Consider the following 21,088-nt stretch of genomic DNA (forward strand, 5'->3'; position numbering starts at 1 on the left):
AGCAACCAGATTCTCCCATGAGGCAATGGTCTGAACCGCACAGAATTCTGGCATCTTGAAGTAACATGCCAAGGTCAAGTGGAACAGTAGGCATGCATGCTATACCTCCCACCCCCTCAACTTCCATCTCTTCTCAATAAATCCCCACCTTCCTGGGGCTGAGTGTTCCCACTTTCCTCTCCCCATTAGCTCACGCCATGTTTCCCCAACACGAACCACTTAGCTTCAGCTTATACAATCAAACACAAAATCTCTTTATTGTTTGAGGGTTTCAGGTGGCTTTAGGAAGCTCAGCTTTTAGGAACAATATTGAATCATTTTCCCCAGAGTGGAAGGGTGGGGGGGGGGGACAGGCTAACATAAGTTAGTCTTTTTCTTAATAACTCTCCCTGCTATATCATGCATATCATGTGTAACATAATATGTCATATATATTTGTATATAACATATTTAATACACCTGTAAAGCAGCAATCAGAGGAGAGGATAATGTCTACAGACGTAACGAGTAGAGTCCACTTGCTCTTCACTAAGGGAAAAGCCATAGAAAGAGAGGACTAAGTCGTAATGCCCAGGAAGTATTAGCCCTCCCTGGAAAACCTGGCAAGGGTCTACCAACCCATGCCCGAAGAGTCCCAGGGGAAGCCATTTGGGGCAACATGTAGCGGATGAAGAAGCATGGCAGAGACCCTGGAAGCATGGGGAACGGAACTATGAAACCACTGCAGGAGGACCAGATGATGCTTATGCTGAGATATCTAAGGCAAGCCCATCGACAGTGGTGGTCCTGTCGACTATTCACACTGCTGCCCCAGGACCCACACAATGTCCACTCCTTTACCTATGATTACAATTACAATTGGTTCTTTCCCTCCACCCACCCATCGGCTCCTCCAGCTGCATCCTCAGGCCTGTCCCATACTGTCTTGGATTCAGTGCTGCTTCACAGAGGTACACAGTTCCACTGGTTCCAGTCGCAGGGCACAGGGATATGATTCAGACTGTGACTCATTTTCTGCATAATTTTGTTATTCTTGTCTACATGAGAATACACGGGGAAGCCACGTTCGATCAGAGCCTGGGTCTGGTAATAGATGACGTAGGTGACGAGACCATGGGCCCGGTACTCAGGTAGGGTGCCCCCCATCCGCATCTCTCCTGTCTGGTCCATCAGGGACCAGGACACAGGGGTCCCCTCGGGCCCCAGCAGGCAGAAGTTGGGGAAGGTCCGGATACAGCGCTCGATGAATCTCTGGCTCCACTCATTGCCACCGAAATGCCAGAACTTATTCACCACGGCAGCGTGGGTAGGATCCAACGATGAGAGTTTAAACATCTCTTGGTCACTATGGACGTTCCAAGATAAAAGCAAAGTCCATGAGTTTAGAGGTTTATATTTGTTCTTACCTCTATTATCTTGAGAGACAGAGTAGGCAGAGGAAATAGCGAATGCAAAGTCTGGAGTATAAGTGAGCTTGTAATGACAGAGGGACAGAAAGAAGGCCGATGTTGTTGGACTGAGTGAGTTAGAAGGACAAGACAGGTCAAAGAAGTTGACATAGGCCTGACATATTCCAGATGAGAAAAGAAATGGGGAGAAACACGGTTTGAATTATGTTTTTAAAAAAGATTATTCTGGCTGCTTTGAAGAAGATGGATTGTGGGGAGCCAGAGTAAAAGCAGAAAGAGAAGTTGGGAGGCTACTTTGGTAGTGAGAGGTGTAAGTAGCGTAGGGTAGCTTTTATCAAACTCACATGGCCTTGGGTTTGCCATCGCTAAGTGATAAGTTCTTTATATCCAGCAGGGAAGGAGCCAGTTCCCTTATTGCCTCAATCGCCATATAGAGAATGTTTTGTGATCGCTTGACTTTGAAGGATTTAGTGGCTGCAAGACTTTGGATTACTTCATTCAGGCTGGATTGTGAACCTAGATGGGATTATAAGGAGAAATGCAATGATTTATGTCCATTCTAGGGAGAAGCTCTCCAGTGGAGTAGGAAGTGTCTGAGGATTTCTAGTCAGAGAACTTTGGTGATGGGCTCGGTGCTGCTGCTGTATGACTGGGGTCATGTAATCAGGGTTTGTGCAATTTTCCTTGTTTTGCAGAAGCAAAAACATGCCTAGAAATTCATTCAGCCATGGTCATGCCATTAGAGGCAATACCAAGACTGGAACTAAGTTTTCTGGGCTACATAATCATGCAGTTTTGATGATCAAAGAAGGTGAGTTATAATAATTATAGTTGCCGGGACTTCCCTGGTGGAGCAGTGGTTGGGAATCCGCCTGCCAGTGCAGGGGACACGGGTTCAATCCCTGGTCTGGGAAGATCCCACATGCTATGGAGCAACTAGGCCTGTGAGCCACAACTGCTGAGCCTGCGCTCTAGAGCCTGTGTGCCGCAGCTGCTGAGCCCACGTGCTGCAACTACTGGGCCCCGTGTGCCTGGAGCCCGTGCTCCGCAATGGGAGAGGCCACCGCGATGGGGAGCCTGCGTGCTGCAGTGAAGAGTGGCCCCCGCTCACCGCAACAGGAGAAAGCCCGCGCACAGCGACGAAGACCCAACGCAGCCAAAAATAAATAAAATTTTAAAAAATAATAATAATTATAGTTGCCAACATCTCTGGAGTACTTACTATGTTCCCAATGTGGTAGATTGTTGCAGTAATGACCCACAATTTGCCCACATCTCCTTGTACCCATTCCCTGGAATAGTCCCCTCCTGCACTGCATCTGACCTTGGCCATATGACTTGTTTTACCAATGGGAAAGAGTAAATTTGATGCAGAGAGAGGCTTAAAAATGCTTGCACATTGGGGCTCACCATGTCTTTGTGCTTCTGGTTACCTTGAGGCCAACACCACATGAAAAGGCCTAGGCTAGCCTGCTGAAGATATGTGCTCTTCTAGAACAAATCATCTTAAAATTTGTATGGAGACACAAAAGACCCCGAATAGCCAAAGCAGTCTTGAGGGAAAAAAATGGAGCTGGAGGAATCAGACTCCCTGACTTCAGACTATACTACAAAGCTACAGTAATCAAGACAGTATGGTACTGGCACAAAAACAGAACCATAGATCAATGGAACAAGATAGAAAGCCCAGAGATTAACCCACGCACCTATGGTCAACTAATCTATGACAAAGGAGGCAAAGATATACAATGGAGAAAAGACAGTCTCTTCAATAAGTGGTGCTGGGAAAACTGGACAGCTACATGTAAAAGAATGAAATTAGAATACTCCCTAACACCATACACAAAAATAAACTCAAAATGGATTAGAGACCTAAATATAAGACTGGACACTATAAAACTCTTAGAGGAAAACATAGGAAGAACACTCTTTGACATAAATCACAGCAAGATCTTTTTTGATCCACCTCCTAGAGTAATGGAAATAAAAACAAAAATAAACAAATGGGACCTAATGAAACTTCAAAGCTTTTGCACAGCAAAGGAAACCATAAACAAGACGAAAAGACAACCCTCAGAATGGGAGAAAATATTTGCAAATGAATCAACGGACAAAGGATTAATCTCCAAAATATATAAACAGCTCATTCAGCTCAATATCAAAGAAACAAACACCCCAATCCAAAAATGGGCAGAAGACCTAAATAGACATTTCTCCAAAGAAGACATGCAGATGGCCACGAAGCACATGAAAAGATGCTCAACATCACTAATTATTAGAGAAATGCAAATCAAAACTACAATGAGGTATCACCTCACTCCTGTTAGAATGGGCATCATCAGAAAATCTACAAACAACAAATGCTGGAGAGGGTGTGGAGAAAAGGGAACCCTCTTGCACTGTTGGTGGGAATGTAAATTGATACAGCCACTTTGGAGAACAGTATGGAGGTTCCTTAAAAAACTAAAAATAGAATTACCATATGACCCAGCAATCCCACTACTGGGCATATACCCAGAGAAAACCGTAATTCAAAAAGACACATGCACCCGAATGTTCATTGCAGCACTATTTACAATAGCCAGGTCATGGAAGCAACCTAAATGCCCATCAACAGACGAATGGATAAAGAAGTTGTGGTACATATATACAATGGAATATTACTCAGCCATAAAAAGGAACGAAATTGAGTCATTTGTTGAGACATGGATGGATCTAGAGACTGTCATACAGAGTGAAGTAAGTCAGAAAGAGAAAAACAAATATCGTATATTAATGCATGTATGCGGAACCTAGAAAAATGGTACAGATGAGCCAGTTTGCAGGGCAGAAGTTGAGACACAAATGTAGAGAATGGTCATATGGACACCAAGGGGGGAAAACTGCGGTGAGGTGGGGATGGTGGTGTGCTGGATTGGGCAATTGGGATTGACATGTATACACTGATGTGTATGAAACTGATGCCTAATAAGAACCTGCAGTATAAAAAAACAAACAAAACAACTAATACTAAACTTTCATTGGGTTATTTGTATGGAAATATGTTAATATAAATGTTTCAGACATTACATGAAATTTCTAAAAATCTTATATTTGTATTTGTATGGAAATATGTATGGAAATATGTTAATATAAATGTTTCAGACATTACATGAAATTTCTAAAAATCTTATATTTGTATTTGTATGGAAATATGTATGGAAATATGTTAATATAAATGTTTCAGACATTACATGAAATTTCTAAAAATCTTATATGTTCTGGTATAATGTTATAAGTAATAATCCTAGTTATTACTTTAAAATGTATATCTCAGAAATAACTAATTTTCTTGTCAACTGCATTATTATGAACTTTCATCAAATCTTTAACCGTGGTCATTTTTAAGTCTTTTGTCATTTACAGACAGTTCTGGGTGTACTCTGATGATTTTGCAAATATGTTCCTATAAAAGGGTTTCATCTTCAAGAAATTCATGGAAAAGACTCTGACAAGTACAGGTTTCTGGTAACTGACTGTACTGCTGAACTGAATGAATAAGCATTTTCAGAACTCTAATGAAAAACTGATGAACTCATAAAAGTGCTAACAAAAGATCAAGATGAAAAAAAATTAATTACATGGGACTGAGTGAACTGATGAGGATGAGTATAATTTTTGTGACTTTCTGTCTGAATTTAAAAAAAAAAAAAAATCCCACAAGGACTCAGAGGCAAAGAATATACAAATCAATTTTCACTGCAAAGTAAAGGAGCTGTTACAGTGGAGGATTACTGGACTGAATGTCAATATTATGACATAGTATGAGTGTGTTTCATGTTTGGTAATTGCAATCATTGTTGCTTTTGTTGTGGTCATCCATGTACAATGCTTGGTGTCAGTCTATTTATGTCTTGTAAAAATAAAAAAAAAAAAAAAAAAAAAAAAAAAAAAAAAAAGATATGTGCTCTTATCATGATGTCACCAGGGCCTAGCCAGCACTGACAGTCAGACCATCATTCAGACTTGTAAGTTAGGCCATCCTAGAGCAACCAGTCCACAGTCACCCATCAACTGACTGTAGCTGCATAGCTACACCCAGAGGAGACCAGCAGAACAACTGCCTTGCAAAGCCCAGTCCAATTGTTGATTCACAGAATTATGAGGTTTGCTATGCAGTGAAAGTTAACTGAAACATTCAGGTATTGCACTAAGCAATTCCTAGCTAAGATTTCATTTAATCTTTTCAACACTGTTGTGTTTTAGGTACCATTATTTATTTTTTATTTTTTTAGTAAATTTATTTATTTATTTATTTTTGGCTGCGTTGAGTCTCCATTGCTGCACACGGGCTTTCTCTAGTTGTGACGAGTGAGGGCTACTCTTTGTTGAGGAGTACAGGCCCTAGAGCACGCGGGCTTTGGTAGTTGTGGCACACAGGCTCAGTAGTTGTGGCACGTGGGCTCAGTAGTTGTGGCTCACGGGGTTAGCTGCTCCATGGCATGTGGGATCTTCCTGGACCAGGGCTCAAACCCGTGTCCCCTGCATCAGCAGGCGGATGCTTAACCACTGCACCACCCAGGAAGTCCTAGGTACAATTATTACCCTCATTTTTATATATAAAAGTCAGGATCTCAGATAGGACAAGTCCCTGGCTAGGATCACATGGCAAAGTAACAGGCAAATGCCATCCTAGGTAGTCTGACTCTGGAGACCACGCTCATAACCATATAAGTTGCTCTTTATGACCTAGTTGGTGTTTTGTGGCACGAGTCGTCATTCCAATTCTAGGAATGAAAGTCCCTGGGGAAAGCTCTGCTCTGATACCCAACCACCCTAAGGCATCCTGGATAAGTCCACAAAATATGCCATAAATCCTTCGCTCTCAGGGGATTACGTTACAGTCCTCTATATGAAGCCCATTAGGTACAAGCTTTGAGGGTGTTTTTTCCCACTTTACAGGTATAGTTGCAGCTGAGTAAAAAATCTGACAGCAGGCTGAGGGTCTGGGGCTTGGAGAAAGGAGATATATGTCATAGAAATTGTTCAGGATGGAGATGTGATTCAGCACAGATTCCATTCCTTTTATACTTACTTTGGATCTGCAAATGCTGTTTCCAATTGATGACTTCTGGTAAGCTGAGGAATTCCTGACAGTTTTTGAGGTCTTTGGAGTAGATATGGTAAGTATTGGTGTAGTGATCAAGGTCATCTGTCATGTCCTATTATCATTGAGAAAAGGGGGGCAAAACAAATGTCTTATTTTTCATGATCGTCATACTTTTTTCTAAATTCTACTATACTGTGGTATTTTTAAGTACTAAAATATTGGTGTTTGTATTGGTGCATTAGAAATTTTTCTGAATCATTTAAATCATGAGATTAAAATGGGAGATTCAGGTATTCAAATTATGATGAAAAACTGCAGAACAATACTATTCTCTACCCATATATTGTGTTAAAATTTCAACTCAAGCAAAGACACAACTATTTAGAAAGCATTCTTCTATATTTTCATCTTCCTCAACAGGAAGAAGAGAAAAGCAATTGACAAGGAAAAGCTTCTGTTGCAAGAATAAATTTTTCTATATTTCAAATACTTGCAGAATACACAAACTATGAAGATGACAGTATTAAATTTGGTTATTGACATTTCTGGATTGAAATTTCCATCTATACTAAATTAAGACAAAGAAGATGAAAACCAATTAGAAATGCTTTCATAAAATAATACAATACTTGAACAAATTGTAATTACAGAAAAACAAAGAAACCACTTATTTAGAAAGATCCCCTCAAATTATTAAATAAGAGATGAGATTATTTGGAAGAAGAAGGCACAGGAAAATATTATCTTGAGTGCAGAATTAGAAACCTTTTCAAAAATAGTTGGAATTGTTGCACAAAAATACACTCACAAGTCAGCAATGATACCACTAACACATTTTGTTTCTTAAGATCCCATTTAAGATAAAAGGTCAAATAATTTTATTGCAATTCAGTTTTTATTATTAATATAAACTTCTTCATTTTATATACTGTTTAATTCCACGGATTTTAAATAACTTATTATTTGTAGGAAAGATATATTTGTATTTTTATAAATTTATAATTTTTTTTTTTAAGTTTTATTTATTGATTGCTTGATTGCTATGTTGGGTCTTCGTTTCTGTGCGAGGGCTTTCTCTAGTTGTGGCAAGCGGGGGCCACTCTTCATCGTGGTGCGCAGGCCTCTCACTATCGTGGCCTCTCTTGTTGCGGAGCACAGGCTCCAGACGCGCAGGCTCAGTAGTTGTGGCTCACGGGTCTAGTTGCTCCGCGGCATGTGGGATCTTCCCAGACCAGGGCGCGAGCCCGTGTCCCCTGCATTAGCAGGCAGATTCTCAACCACTGCGCCACCAGGGAAGCCCTAAATTTATAATTTTACTGGATGTTTTAAAATAAACTTAGGGTTTTTTGTCTTTGAAATGTATTAACTATTTAGTTTCACTAATTTTTAAATGTTTCCCCAAAATGCATATGCAAATTCTAATATTATAAATTTTTTTTTAATAATCAGGCAACTAACTGTCCTGTTTCATACCTTCCTATCTTTGTCCTTGTTACTTTCTCTGGTTAGAATGTCCTCCTTTCTTTGTCAGCCTAACAAAGATATATTTATCTACAAAATCCAGTTCAGATGAAACATCCACTAAGAAGCGTATCTAATCTGATCCTGTAACCTCCATCTCCAAACTCCATAGTTTAATCAGCTTTTGCCTGTGCTATCTCCCTATATTGTACATTTTCTGTTTTTGAACACTTTACACTAAGTTGTAATTTATTTACTTACCTGTATTCTCCTCCAGGCTGTGGGGTTCTTAAAGGCAAGGACTTGTTCACTATCACTGCAATTCATTTCTGTAGCCCCAGGGTCTACCACATGGCCAGGCACACGGTAGGCACATAGCAAATACAAACATAGATGCATATTCATTCCACATCTGGCACCTTACCTGCTCCTGAGGGCGGATAACCACTGTATTAAAATCAGGCCACTTGTCCACCAGGGCCTTTAGCTTGAATGGGTTTCCCTGATTCATGTGGAAGACAGTCCCATAAACCTGCAGTATCCAGACAAAGCGAGAGGGTCAGCTTATTAGGAAGGGATGGCAAAGTGCCTTGTTTGACGAGGACAGGTTTATGTCTATGAAACTGTGAAATTTTACAGCAGTAAAGGGACAAATAGGGCATCTGGGTCTAAAATCTCCACATGCTACATTTTTTTTTAACCTCAGATGAGAGCTTTTTCTTCCCATCTGATATAAATCAAACATGCATATGGTAAAATATTGGGACAAAGTTAATTATCATAAGAACACTGTTCTTTTTTTGGTAGGATTTAATATTATCTTTTCCCAGACTTTCTTCTATTCATACTCATAGAGATACACAATTTTACAAATGTAAAATGATCTGATACATGATATTTTTCACCACTGAATAAATTGTGGGTGTATTTCTATGTTCATAAATACAAAATTTTTCAATTATGTTCTAATGACTGCATAGGGTTCCATTATTTGGTTGTATCATGGTTCATTTGTGCATTTGCCTACTGATGGTCATTTCAGCTTTTTCCAAATTTTCATTTTAACAACTAATTCTTTGCAGAGCATGCTTGCACAGAAATCTTTGCATGGGCACCTGATATTTTCTTAGATTATCCATCAGGTAACTGCTGGTTCAAAGGTTATGGACATGTTTAAAACTCTTTAACATGTATGTCCACAGTACACTCTGGAAAGGTAATTTCCTCCCACCAATAAGCAAAGGCTGAAGCAAAATGCTCAAGAGAATGGGCTGTGGAAGCCTACAGTCTAGGTCCAGTCTTGAGTCCCCAACCCCGCCTTTTTGCATAGTTTGTTGAGAGAGAGAGGAAAGCAGGGAGAGAATGAATGAGATAGCCTGTGGACATTAAGTGTCCTGGTGGTTTGGGGTTGGGGGAATGCAGTGGTGGATACCACCATGGGCCACATGACTATTGTGAACATGAAGCCTCTGCAGATACCAGCATGGAAACATGCCAATGACCAAAGGCCAAAAAAAAAAAGGTATGCAGTTTAATGGTTTCTACCATGGGTAGATGATGACCAAAGTCTGTACCAACATCTTTCCCTCCTACCACCCTCCACCCTATGTGAACTACTGTTGTTACACTATGGAGAAAGAGAAGGGGGAAAAAATCTAAGTTGCCTGAGCTTATCTGAAATCATTGTTTTCAGGCATGAATGGAAGCTTGATATAGAAATTCCGTATAGTTTGGCAAAATATAGATGTTTCTTTTTACGCCTTTGCATTTGGGGGTGTGTAAAATTGTTTTACATTAATACATTATCCATTACAAGATCTGAAAATATGTGTAGCTCTTCCTCTTTCTTATTCCCCGGGCTGAATTAATTAAAACTCTTTTTTTTTTTTTCCTGCTGAACTCAGAACGTAGTGCGCCAGGCAACTACTCTAAATTGACTCAACTGGAGTTGACACAGGCAATAAAATGTACTTAATAGCCAACACTTAGAAGAACAGATGGATGTTTTGTCAACTGAGACTCAAGCAAGTATTGAGTTCTAGGTTATACCTCCATTAAAAGTACCTGGCAAACAACTATTCTAGATTTCAACTAGGGTAAAAATGTGTATCTTTAATATACAACCAATGCTGTTCTTCATGAAAGTTGTGGAGCCAAGAGGGCCGCCTTATCTTACCAGAGAGATGCTCCAAGTAAGGACACTTGGAAACCACCAAGAGTTTCCTCAAGATGTTTGGGGTCCACTTAACCCAAGGAGTAAAGAGAAATTTAAATCACAAAATTCTATACTACAGAGCATGGAAGAAAAACTTTTAGGTTGAAGAATTTTTAAAAATAGCTACTTACCATAAAAATATCTTAGGCAAGCGTTCATAACATGTATAACTGATGTAACCTCTAAGAAAAATTGACTGTCTCTTTGAGAGGTTGCCTGGATCTTAAGGATTATCAAGTGAAAGTAGTTAAATATTAGGTAACAGAGATTAATATTAGTGGGATCCACCAAAGTGGGTGACATTTTAGTTTTAAATTAGTTGATTTGAAGTCATTTTTGGCAGTAATTAAAGAACAGGGCGAGTTGTTTCATTAGTCTATTTCTAATAAATGAAAATGAAGCCATATGATCTACAAATAAAATAATGCTAACATTTTTCTCCTTTATACAGAAAGATGGAGTAACAATTCTATTAGGGAGTGGGGCAGGTGAATGCATTTATCTTATCTAAAATGTATGCATCTTATAGGAGTGTCTTATAAAACAGTAGAAATCTAGTTCTCTTTCCACAAAAAAATTTCAGGGAAATAATTTGTTCTCCCAATACACACACACACACACACACACACACATTCACACACACACGGTTGTACTTAAATTCCACTGGAATGGACCCCATCCCTTTGGTTGTTAAAGAAAAACACAGGTGAGGACCCCAGCCAATCATTAGACTTGCTCTCGAACAGTTCTGGATGTGGGCATCTATGGATATGTTCTATTTAATCCTGAGATTTCTGATCAGTTGTACTTGGTTAACAGAGATCCTCAGAGTCAGCCACAAAATAGCTTGATATGCCATAAGTTCGGAGCAATTGGAAAATCTAAGTGAAATAGAATTTGACTTATTATTAATTTTAAAGAAGGCTCATGATGGTTAACCTCTCACCTGGCAAGTGTTCCTTTAAGGAGAACAAATTAAAAATTAACATCTAGTCTCAGCTAACTTTGTAGGAGAACTCTGGGCAAGTTTCCAGTGCTATTATGGAACGTTTCTTGGAAAGGAGCAAGGGAATACTTTTTGAATCAGCTTGGAGCAAAAAGCAATGTTAGGTCTCAGGCATTCCTACGTTCATACCATAGCACTGCAGCTCACTATTTGTGGGGTATTGGGCAAACCACTTCACTGAGGTTCCATCTTCACATCAGTGACATGGGCATAACAGCAAATATCTTGTAGAGAGGTTATGCAAATTAAATGAGAGAAAATATGCACTAGTGCCTGGCACAGAATAGGTGCTCAATAAATATTAGTCTCTCTTTCCTTTCATCACAGGAACTTTCTATTCCTACTCCCCTCAGAATTTTCCATTGTCACCTTTAAGGATGTAGGAAGGCTCTTCCTCAAGGATTTCTCCAGCATCTGCAGCATCTGGGCACCTTGCAATGGGAACATCGTGCAAGACACCTTGTTCTGGAGAGACAACCAGGAAACAGCCAGGAATGAGAAGAGCAGGAGGAGATTCAGAAACAAAAGTAGCAAGTTCTCTGCTAATTGCCAGAGCCCTCTTCATTGTCTCTTTATTGGTGTCATCTTCACTAAAGTCATCAGCCATTCCAAGGAAGGATGAGACTGGCAGGAAGTGCAGAGCCTGCCTTCTGAATTTTTCAGCTCACTTTCTTAAAATTCCGATGAATTCTAGTCATTAACTTCACTTTACATTAGCAAGCACATTCTAAAATATATATAACATTTTAAAAAAAATTTAGTTGCTATCAGTGATTTTTCTGACTCTACCACTAATAAGCTGTGCAACCTTGGAAAGTTACTTAGCCTCTCTGTACCTTGGTTTCTTCAAAGTAGATGGGATAATAGTATTACCTGACTCATAGAATTGTTGTGAGGATTAAATGAGCTAATATGTTAAAAGAGTAAATAAGTGCTTAAAGAGTCTGTCACATAGTAAACACTGAGCATATGTTATTTTATTATTACTACCACTCCTCTTCCTTACTGTCCTTTCTTTCCCCTCCTCCCTCCTCCTTCTCCCCACTTGAGTTAAAGTGCTGTATACTGCATGATATTTTGATGCCACCTTTTTAATATAGGGCATTTTGACATGGTTTAAAATATAAACAAATTATCTTATTGTTTGTTTCTTTATCTATTTAGGCCACGCCATGTGGCTTGCGGGATCTTAGTTCCCCAACCAGGGATGAACCCAGGCCCCGGCAGTGAAAGCGCCGAGTCCTAACCACTGGACGGCCAGGGAACTCCTTGTTTATTTAATTGCCAAGTCCTATTTCAGGCTGGTGCTCTCACTTTATCACTGAGCCTCACCCTATTTTTGAGTCTTACTCCATCATCTGTGATACATGTTGCGTAATTACTAGGTAGCATAAAAATAGTGTTTTTACATATTTGACTCACTGCATCAAATTGGGATAGTCAAAACATCCCATAAAATCCTACTGACATGAAAAAGGAAGAAAAGAGGCAGTGTTACAGTGTTCTGATTTGGAACTGTGATCTTAGGAGTACCAAGTTACTTTTTAATGAAGGCGCCAAAGAGGTATTCTGAGAAGGTGTTGTATTAAAACCCACCATGCCTGAGATGACATGCTCCAGGCCAGAACTGGGTAAATTCGTGATTTTAGAATAACAAGGGCACTTCTGTTTTTGGCCAAGGTGGAATACAATAAGTCCCTTTTATATGAAATTTCAAGTTTTGAACTTTCAAAGATGAGAATGTGCGTCGATCATCCAACCTATGGACCAGGGAGTTGTAACGACTTTTGTTTTTTAATATTTATTTATTTGGCTGCGCCGGGTCTTAGTTGCAGCTCGCGGGATCTTCATTGCCGAGTGCGGGATCTTCACTGCGGCATGTGGGATCTAGTTCCCTGACCAGGGGTCGAAACTGGGCCCCCTGCATTGGGATGCAGAGTCTTAACCACTAGACCACCCGGGAAGTCTCAATTATAGTGACTTTTAAGAAATATTATTTATGTCACACTTTTCACCTGGCAGTAAAGGCGAGTGATGAATCAGGAACAATCTTGCGACAATTTTGGAAGGATGGTAACATCTACAAGGCCATAAAAACATTGACTTTGCTTGTTGTGAGGTTACAGCCATCACCATGAATGGAGTTGGGAAGAACCTTTGCCTGCAGTTTGCTCACGACTTTTGTGGATTTGAGAAGGTGAATGAGGAGTCCAAAGAGGTTTTCAGCAACTTAGTGACCCTCAGCGAGAAGGTGGAGCTAGATCTGCAGTAAGACGACTTTACTGAACTCCGTGCTGTGCAACATGGAGCTTAACTAATGAAGACCTGATGGAATTGGAGGCCCAGAGGAAGGACGAAGAGAGGCAAGAGGAAGAAGAAGTAACTGAAGAGCTGAAGAGATTCACGACGTAGGAAATGACAAAGGGATCTTCTTTATTTGAGGAGGCACTGTTAGTTTTTGAGGCACAGGTCTCGAATGTAGAATGGTACACGAAAGTTGCAGCAGCCATTCAGAATGCAATCCAGTGCTACCGTGTCATCTATGACAAGAAAAAAAAGAGCTACTACCCAGACATCACTGGATCGTTTATTCAAGAGAGTAGATAGAATTGAATCCAGAGGATCTTAAGACTGTAAAAAGTATAGCATTCCTGAGGCCAATCTTATCTTTTATCTAGAGGCAACTCACAAGGAGTATAAGACGCAACATAAAGATGAATGTCAAATCTGTGGGGTGAAGTCAGAATGGCCATCATTAAAAAGTCTACAAATAATAAATGCTGGAGAGGGTGTGGAGAAAAGGGAGCCCTCCTACACTGTTGGTGGGAATGTAAACTGGTGCAGCCACTATGGAAAACAGTATGGAGGTCCCCCAAAAAACTAAAAATAGAGTTGCCATATGATCCAGCAATCCCACTCCTGGGCACATACTCAGACAAAAGTGTAATTTGAAAAGATACATGCACCCTTATGCTCACAGCAGCACTATTTAAAATAGCCAAAATATGGAAACAACCTAAATGTCCATCGACAGAAGAATGGATAAAGAAAATGTGACATATATATATATATATATATATATATATATATTATTATACAATATTATTATACAATACAATATTATATACAATACAATATTATTGTATTGTATATACAATACAATTGTATTGTATTGTATTGTATATACAATACAATTGTATTGTATTGTATATACAATACTATTGTATTATATTGTATATACAATACAATTGTATTGTATTGTATTGTATATACAATACTATTGTATTGTATTGTATATACAATACTATTGTATTGTATTGTATTGTATATACAATACAATACAATATTATACAATGGAATATTACTCAGTCATAAAAAAGAATGAAATAATACCATTTGCAGCAACATGGATGGACATAGAAATTATCATACTAAGTGAAGTAAGTCAGAAAGAGAAAGACAAATGCCATATGATATCGCCCATGTGTGCAATCTGAAATATGACACAAATGAACATATCTACGAAAAAGAAACAGATTCACAGACATAGAGAACAGATTTGTAGTTGCCAAGCGGGGGAGGGGGGTGGTGGAGGGATAGAATGCAAGTTTGGAATTAGCAGATGCGAACTATTATATATAGGATGGATAAACAACAAGGTCTTACTGTATAGCACACAGAACTGTATTCAGTATCCTGTGATAAACCATAATGGAAAAGAATATGAAAAGGAATATATATATATATATTTATAAAACATATATATGTATATATGACTGAATCATTTTGCTGTGCAGTAGAAATTAACACAACACTGTAAATCAACTATACTTCAACAAAATTAAAATATCTGTGGGGTGTAATATTACCATATTTCCTGAAAAGTATAGGGTTTGGAACCACCCTCCAAGGATGCACACACAAACCAACAACCAAGCATGGTGCCTCATAAATAAGGTAGATTGAAAACAACTGAGACTGTGATTCTCCAGGACATTGGACCCACTCACTGTGAGCTGGCAGAACTGGGCAACAGGCAATGTCCTGGGGAGTGAAATTCAGAATCTTGGACCTAGTTGTCCCCAGAAGAAGAAATTAATCCAAAGAAAACAATTCAAAAGAAGAAAAAGGCTCTCAGCAGAATCTGATAAAGCTACACAAAGATAAGCAAGGACTGAACAAAATCCCAGTGTTCAACAATAGGGGAAGGAAATATAAACTATGGTGCAACTCCATGATATTAGTATAATTCCTATACATACGGACACATGGGAAAGGGTTGAAATAAAATGAGAAAATGTAGGGCCTAAAACAGTTCATATACCACATACATAAGCATAAATTTATAAGAGAACACAGACAAATAAAAAGATAGATTGTGGTAGTAGCAATATAGGTGAAAACTTTAAAGTAAGTTTGTTTATTATACGATTTAAATAAACAATAGGTCTGGTCTGTATTCTTGTCCTTACTCAGCTACTCATTTCCTCTCTGACTTTAAGTACAGCAACCTTCTTATCATTCATGGAGCCAAAAAACTGCCTACTTTAAAATATAGCCAGAAGGATTCAACAGGGTGCTGTTTAGAGTGTTTTCAGGCATTAAGTGCTCCATTCACCGCCCCCCCCACTGCCAGAAAATGCCCAGATCTTTCCTCATTCCTTTATTAGTTCAGATCCAAAAACTGCAAGAATTTTTCATAGTACCTAATAAGTTGCCTCTTACAGAATAGGTGCCAGATACACGTTTCTTAAGTTGAAGTTATTCCTTTTCCTTAGGTATATTTGTCATTGTATTCTGAGCAGAACAAAATATGAGCATTTTGATTTGTCTCATGTAAGTGGAGAGGATGTCATAAAGCAATGATTATCGTTTTTTTTTTTTTTTTTTTGGCATGAGTTCTCACCTGGAAAGCTGTCTTCACACCGAGCTTTGCAGGAACAAATGAAGAGGAGCGACCTTTAGATCATGAAATTTCCCTCTGGCGCAGACAGTTAAGCAGGTCTTGCAGAGTGCTTTTAGGTACGTTTTCTTCACAAATTGCCGAGCTGAGGCTTGTCATGTGGACCTTGCACTAGGCAAAAAGTTGGGTGTTAGCTCTCATGAAATCTATCCCTTGCTCTCTGGGTCTCATGTTGAGGGAGCTGGTTCTGCAAGGCTGGGAGGCTGCCAGTGTGCCATCTGAGCTTCTCTTTCTGAAACGCCAGGCTGCTCTTTGCCCCGCAGGCCCTGTCATTACTCTGATAACCAAGCTATGTGAAGCCAACAAGCCAGATACTGGAAGGGTCACACTGTATAGGCAATACCTTTCTCCTCCCTTCCCATTCTCAAGTACCTGCAATAAGAGAAAGATATTAGGAAAGATATGGTTCAGGTCTGGTTTGCAGAATCTGACTTTTCTTCCTACATGTATGCAGAACAGAAAATCATTTGCACAGGGTGACTAAAGCTCTTAGGATCCTCGCCTTTTTAGGATAATCTGTGTCCTCTCCCCTGCCCATTCTGAGGCTCCAGTTAAACATCCCCACCATGATTCAACTCGGGCACTTCTTAGTCTCACTTTTATAGAGAAGGAAACTGAGGCTCAGTGTGGCTGAACTGGATAGAATTTAAACCCAGAGCCTTTCCCTCCGAAGTGCCCAGTACCCCACATGAACACTTGTTCTACCATTCTCAGAAGAGAAAGGAGGGTTCATAGAAAAGAGAGCCCACTTTGTGAAATGACCAGGGAGGGAAGGTTGACACTATCTGGGTCCTCGACCTCATCACTCTTATCCTTGTTCAGCAGGTTAGTGGAGGGAAGGAGTCACTCTAATCAGAGGAACAGGGGCAGGGTTGCCTAGTGTCCAGAAAATTGAAAAACTTTGTGTGCTCCTTCAGTCCATAGACCAGCACAGCACAAGTTTACACATGTTCACCTCTGTCCTCCTAGACTATTAATTCTCCATCTTGTCTCCTGGGGTTGAAGTTGTTATAATTATTCATTACTCTTTCTCCAAGGCTAAAGGCCATTGAAACTGTTCTGTCTCAGAATGGCCATCATCAAAAAGTCTACAAACGATAAATGTTGGAGAGGGTGTGCAGAAAAAGGAACCCTCCTACACTGTTGGTGGGAATGTAAGTCGGTACAGCCACTATGGAGAACAGTATGGAGGTTCCTTAAAAAAAACAAAAATAGAGTTACCATATGATCCTACAATTTCACTCCTGGGTATATATCCGGAAAAGACAAAAACTGTAATTTGAAAAGAAACATGCACCCCAATGTTCATAACAGCACTATTTACAATAGGCAAGACATGGAAGCAATCTAAGTGTCCATCGACAGATGAATGGATGAAGAAGATGTGGTATGTATATACAAACATATACATATATGTATGTATATATAAAATAATATTCATTAAAAAGAATGAAATAATGCCATTTACAGCAACATGGATGGATCTAGAGATTATCAAACTAAGTGAAGTAAGCCAGACAGAGAAAGAGAAATATCAAATGATATTGCTTATATGTGGAATCTGAAAAAACAAAGATACAAATGAACTTATTTACAAAACAAAACAAAAATAGACCCACAGTCATAGAAAACAAACTTATGGTTAACGAAGGGGAAAGTGGGTGGTGTGGGGGAGGGATCAGCCTAGTGGACCCCTTGGCCCCAGTAGAGTCCATATCCCACAAAGACTATCTACAACACAAGAGTAGGGTCCTTCTCTCTCCCACCCGAACCCAGACCCCTAGTCCTCTGTCTCTTTCAGCCCTTACACTCACTCAGTCAGAAGATTCAAGAGCCTCTATTACCCTTTAACCTTAAACTACTCTCTTAACCTCTCTGGAATGTTTTCCCAGCTGGAAAAAAAATAGTGTTGTCATGCCAGGTAACCAAGGGTTTTCTCTGCTCTTCTATTACCAACCCTCTCCAATGGGTCCCCAAGAAGGGTCCTCCTGCCTGGCGTCACTCCCACCAATAAAATGAGAACTAGTTCAGCTTAGAAGCAAAGGAGAGCTTTATTCTCCCATCAGGGAATGGACAGGCGCAAGTTCTGGCTCTAGAGCACACACTCTCCCTGACAGGCGGTGGGCAGGGCTGCTTTATAGGGTCCTCTCCTTGCCAGGGTGGGTGTGGAGTTCTCCAGGGTCTGGGGCAGGCGCATTGCTCAGGGCTCCAGATGGCAGTGTCGGGTGCAGGGTCTGTGCACACGGCCCTCTGCCACTGCCACCATCTTGAATCTTGGCCTTGTGGGTGGTGCTTCTGCACACGGCCCTCAGAGCTGAAGTGTCCGTGCAGCCATTTACACCAGGAACTGTGGCCTGAAGCGCCAGGTGTGAGCCCTCTGCACGAGGCACCCTGTGAGCAAATGAAACCAGATGAAGCACAAAAGAAAAGAGAAAGGTTAGACTTGATTTTATTACCCAGATTCTATCTGTTTTCCCCGGGAACTGGTTTTGGTTTTTTTTGAATTTTTATTTTATATTGGAGCATAGTTGATTAACAATGCTGTGTTAGTTTCAGGTGTGCAGCAAAGTGATTCACTTATAAACATACACGTATCTACTTTTTTTCAAACTCCTTTCCCAAATAGGTTATTACAGAATATTGAGGAGAGTTCCCTGTGCTATACAGTAGGTCCTTGTTGGTTATCTATTTTATATATAGCAGAAGGGTGGGAGGGGGCAGGGATAGATTGGGAGTTTAGGATGGACATGTACACACTCCCTGGGAATTGTTAATGGGATTTGCCGGCGACACTTCCTTGACTCTGTGGTTATTACCTTTGCTGTGTTACACAAGATAGCAGACATAAATCTTCTCACACACTTTGGGGTCAGGTACAAGGGAAAAGGTTCAGGAGCACTGGTGTCAGTCTTCGTGGAAGTGTTTCTCTGGGTGCTGGGTTAGGGCTGCCAATGACGACAGAAGCAGCATAGCGGAGGGACTCAGATGAGCAAGATGGGGCCGAACTAACAGGGTTGAGATCCTGACTGCACCTCTTACCTACTGTGACCTTGGACGGATTAGTTGATCTTTCCACGTCTCTGTGTCTTGTATCTACAATAAGGAGTAAATAATAGTACTCTTATCTAAGAAGGGCCCGTCCTTAAGTGGAATTCAGGCTAGTGGGTTTCCCTGTGCCGACTGACCCCTAATGAGTCCCAGAAAATATATGATCTTGTAGTCTATCCAGCCTTTTCTCATCATTAGTGTGGGAACAAAGCTTTCTCCGCTTTCTAAATCCTAGGTAGAAGCAGAAATAAGATCATATCTTTTCTTAATTTAGATATGCAGAGTTATAATTGCTTAGACAATAATAGCTTAAGTTCCTGGTACATGGTAAGCATATAGAAATGTCATATTAAATCAATGAAAAATTATCTAATACAATGCAATATGCATGTGCTAATGTGCATAAAAATGTTTAGTGGCAATAATTCTTTCCTTAGGGCCCTAGGCCCAGCCATACTCATGAGGCCAGTGGAGTTCATGAATGTCTGATAATTTAGCTAATTCTGGTTCTAATATTCAAAATTCTGAATAAAATAAGGCTAGATCCCCAGTGACATTGTATCAAATTATCTAACAGATGTATAATTGCAGTCCCAGAAGGAGAAAAAAGAGAGAGAGAGAGAGGAACAAAACATTTTTTAATGGCCCCAAAATTGCAAATTTGGTTTAAAATATCTACCTACACAACCAAGGATCTCAATAAACCTTAAGTTTAAACACAGAGTAAAACAAGCCTAGAAATATGATAATTAAATTTCTGAAAGGCAAAGATAAAAGGAAAGTCATAAAAGCAGTCAGAGTCAGTAAAATGGCATAATAGGAAACCCTACACTCTCCAAACCCTAGGCACACCAATTTAAAAATAATACCCAGCTCAATTCCCCTTGTGAGAAATCCAGAGACCACTTGAGAGGCTTCTGCACACCAGGTGGGCATGAAACCAGCAGTATTGAAGCCACTAGGGAAATATGTGGTACCTTCTTACCGTACTCCCCCAAGCCCTGCAGCACAGCACTTCATGCTGGGAGGAAGACCCCAACTCCCAGCTTGTCGCAGGGGAGATGAGAGGACTGGACCAGACATGCAATGGTCTGACTTTTCAGGAGCAGCCTGAGGGGCTTATTTTTCCATCTTGCCTGAGTCTGAGTGTTGAGAGGAAAGAGCCCCATGTTGGGAACCACTGAGAACAAAGGTGATGGTTTGAACTAGTGCACACTCACTGGTAATAGCCCCTCCTCCCCAGCTTAATGCAGAGTGAGCAAGGCAAAACCCCCAAATTCCAGCTTTTCCCAAAAGCAAAAACTAAAAATTGTTCACAAGGATGTAGAGAAATTCAGCCACTTGTGCACTGTTGGTAGCAATGTAAAATGGTGCAGACGCTGTGAAAAACAGTATAACAGTTCCTCCAAAAATTAAAACTAGAACTACCATGTGATCCGGCAGTTCCACTTCTGGGTATATAGACAAAGGAGTTGAACTCAGGATCTTGAATAGCTATCTGCACTCCCATGTTCATTGCAACATTATTTACAGTAGTCAAGATGTGGAAGCAACCTAAATGTCCGTGGACAGACCAATGGATAAAGAAAATGTGGTACATACATAGAATGGAATATTATTCAGCCTTAAAAAAGATGGAAATGCTGCAATATATGACAACATGAATGGAACTTGAGGACTTTATGCTAAGTGAAATAAGCTAGTCACAGAAGGACAAATAGTGCATGATTCCACTTATATGAGGTATCTAAAGTAATGATATGCATACAAGCAAAAAGTGGAGTGGTAGTTACCAGGAGCTGGGGAGAGGGAAAGATGATGAGTTGCTTATCAATGAGTATAAAGTATCCGTTTTGTAAGATGAAAAAGTCCTAGAGGTCTGCTGTGCTCATAGAGA

General features: G+C 40.0%; 1 protein-coding gene across 5 annotated transcripts; it reads right to left on the minus strand.

The window, feature by feature from the left end:
- Nucleotides 1-233: 233 nt before the first annotated feature.
- Nucleotides 234-16,385, minus strand: LOC118900085 (glycine N-acyltransferase-like). 5 transcript variants are annotated; one of them, XM_036862287.1, is made up of 7 exons: nt 16,087-16,385; nt 13,196-13,443; nt 11,550-11,645; nt 8,384-8,491; nt 6,484-6,610; nt 1,754-1,925; nt 234-1,345 (listed from the first exon to the last, which is right to left on the minus strand). In XM_036862287.1, the coding sequence occupies exons 3-7, from the start codon at nt 11,625-11,627 to the stop codon at nt 943-945; spliced, it is 888 nt and encodes a 295-aa protein (XP_036718182.1). In that variant the 5' UTR covers nt 11,628-11,645; nt 13,196-13,443; nt 16,087-16,385; the 3' UTR covers nt 234-942. The 5 variants fall into 5 exon arrangements, with proteins under 5 accessions (XP_036718182.1, XP_036718183.1, XP_036718181.1 ...); XM_036862288.1 differs by lacking the exon at nt 13,196-13,443 and adding an exon at nt 15,191-15,252; XM_036862286.1 differs by lacking the exon at nt 13,196-13,443.
- Between the last annotated feature and the right edge of the window lie 4,703 nt (nt 16,386-21,088).

This window comes from Balaenoptera musculus, chromosome 8, assembly GCF_009873245.2.
Source record: "Balaenoptera musculus isolate JJ_BM4_2016_0621 chromosome 8, mBalMus1.pri.v3, whole genome shotgun sequence".
In the NCBI taxonomy this organism is placed as follows: domain Eukaryota; kingdom Metazoa; phylum Chordata; class Mammalia; order Artiodactyla; family Balaenopteridae; genus Balaenoptera; species Balaenoptera musculus.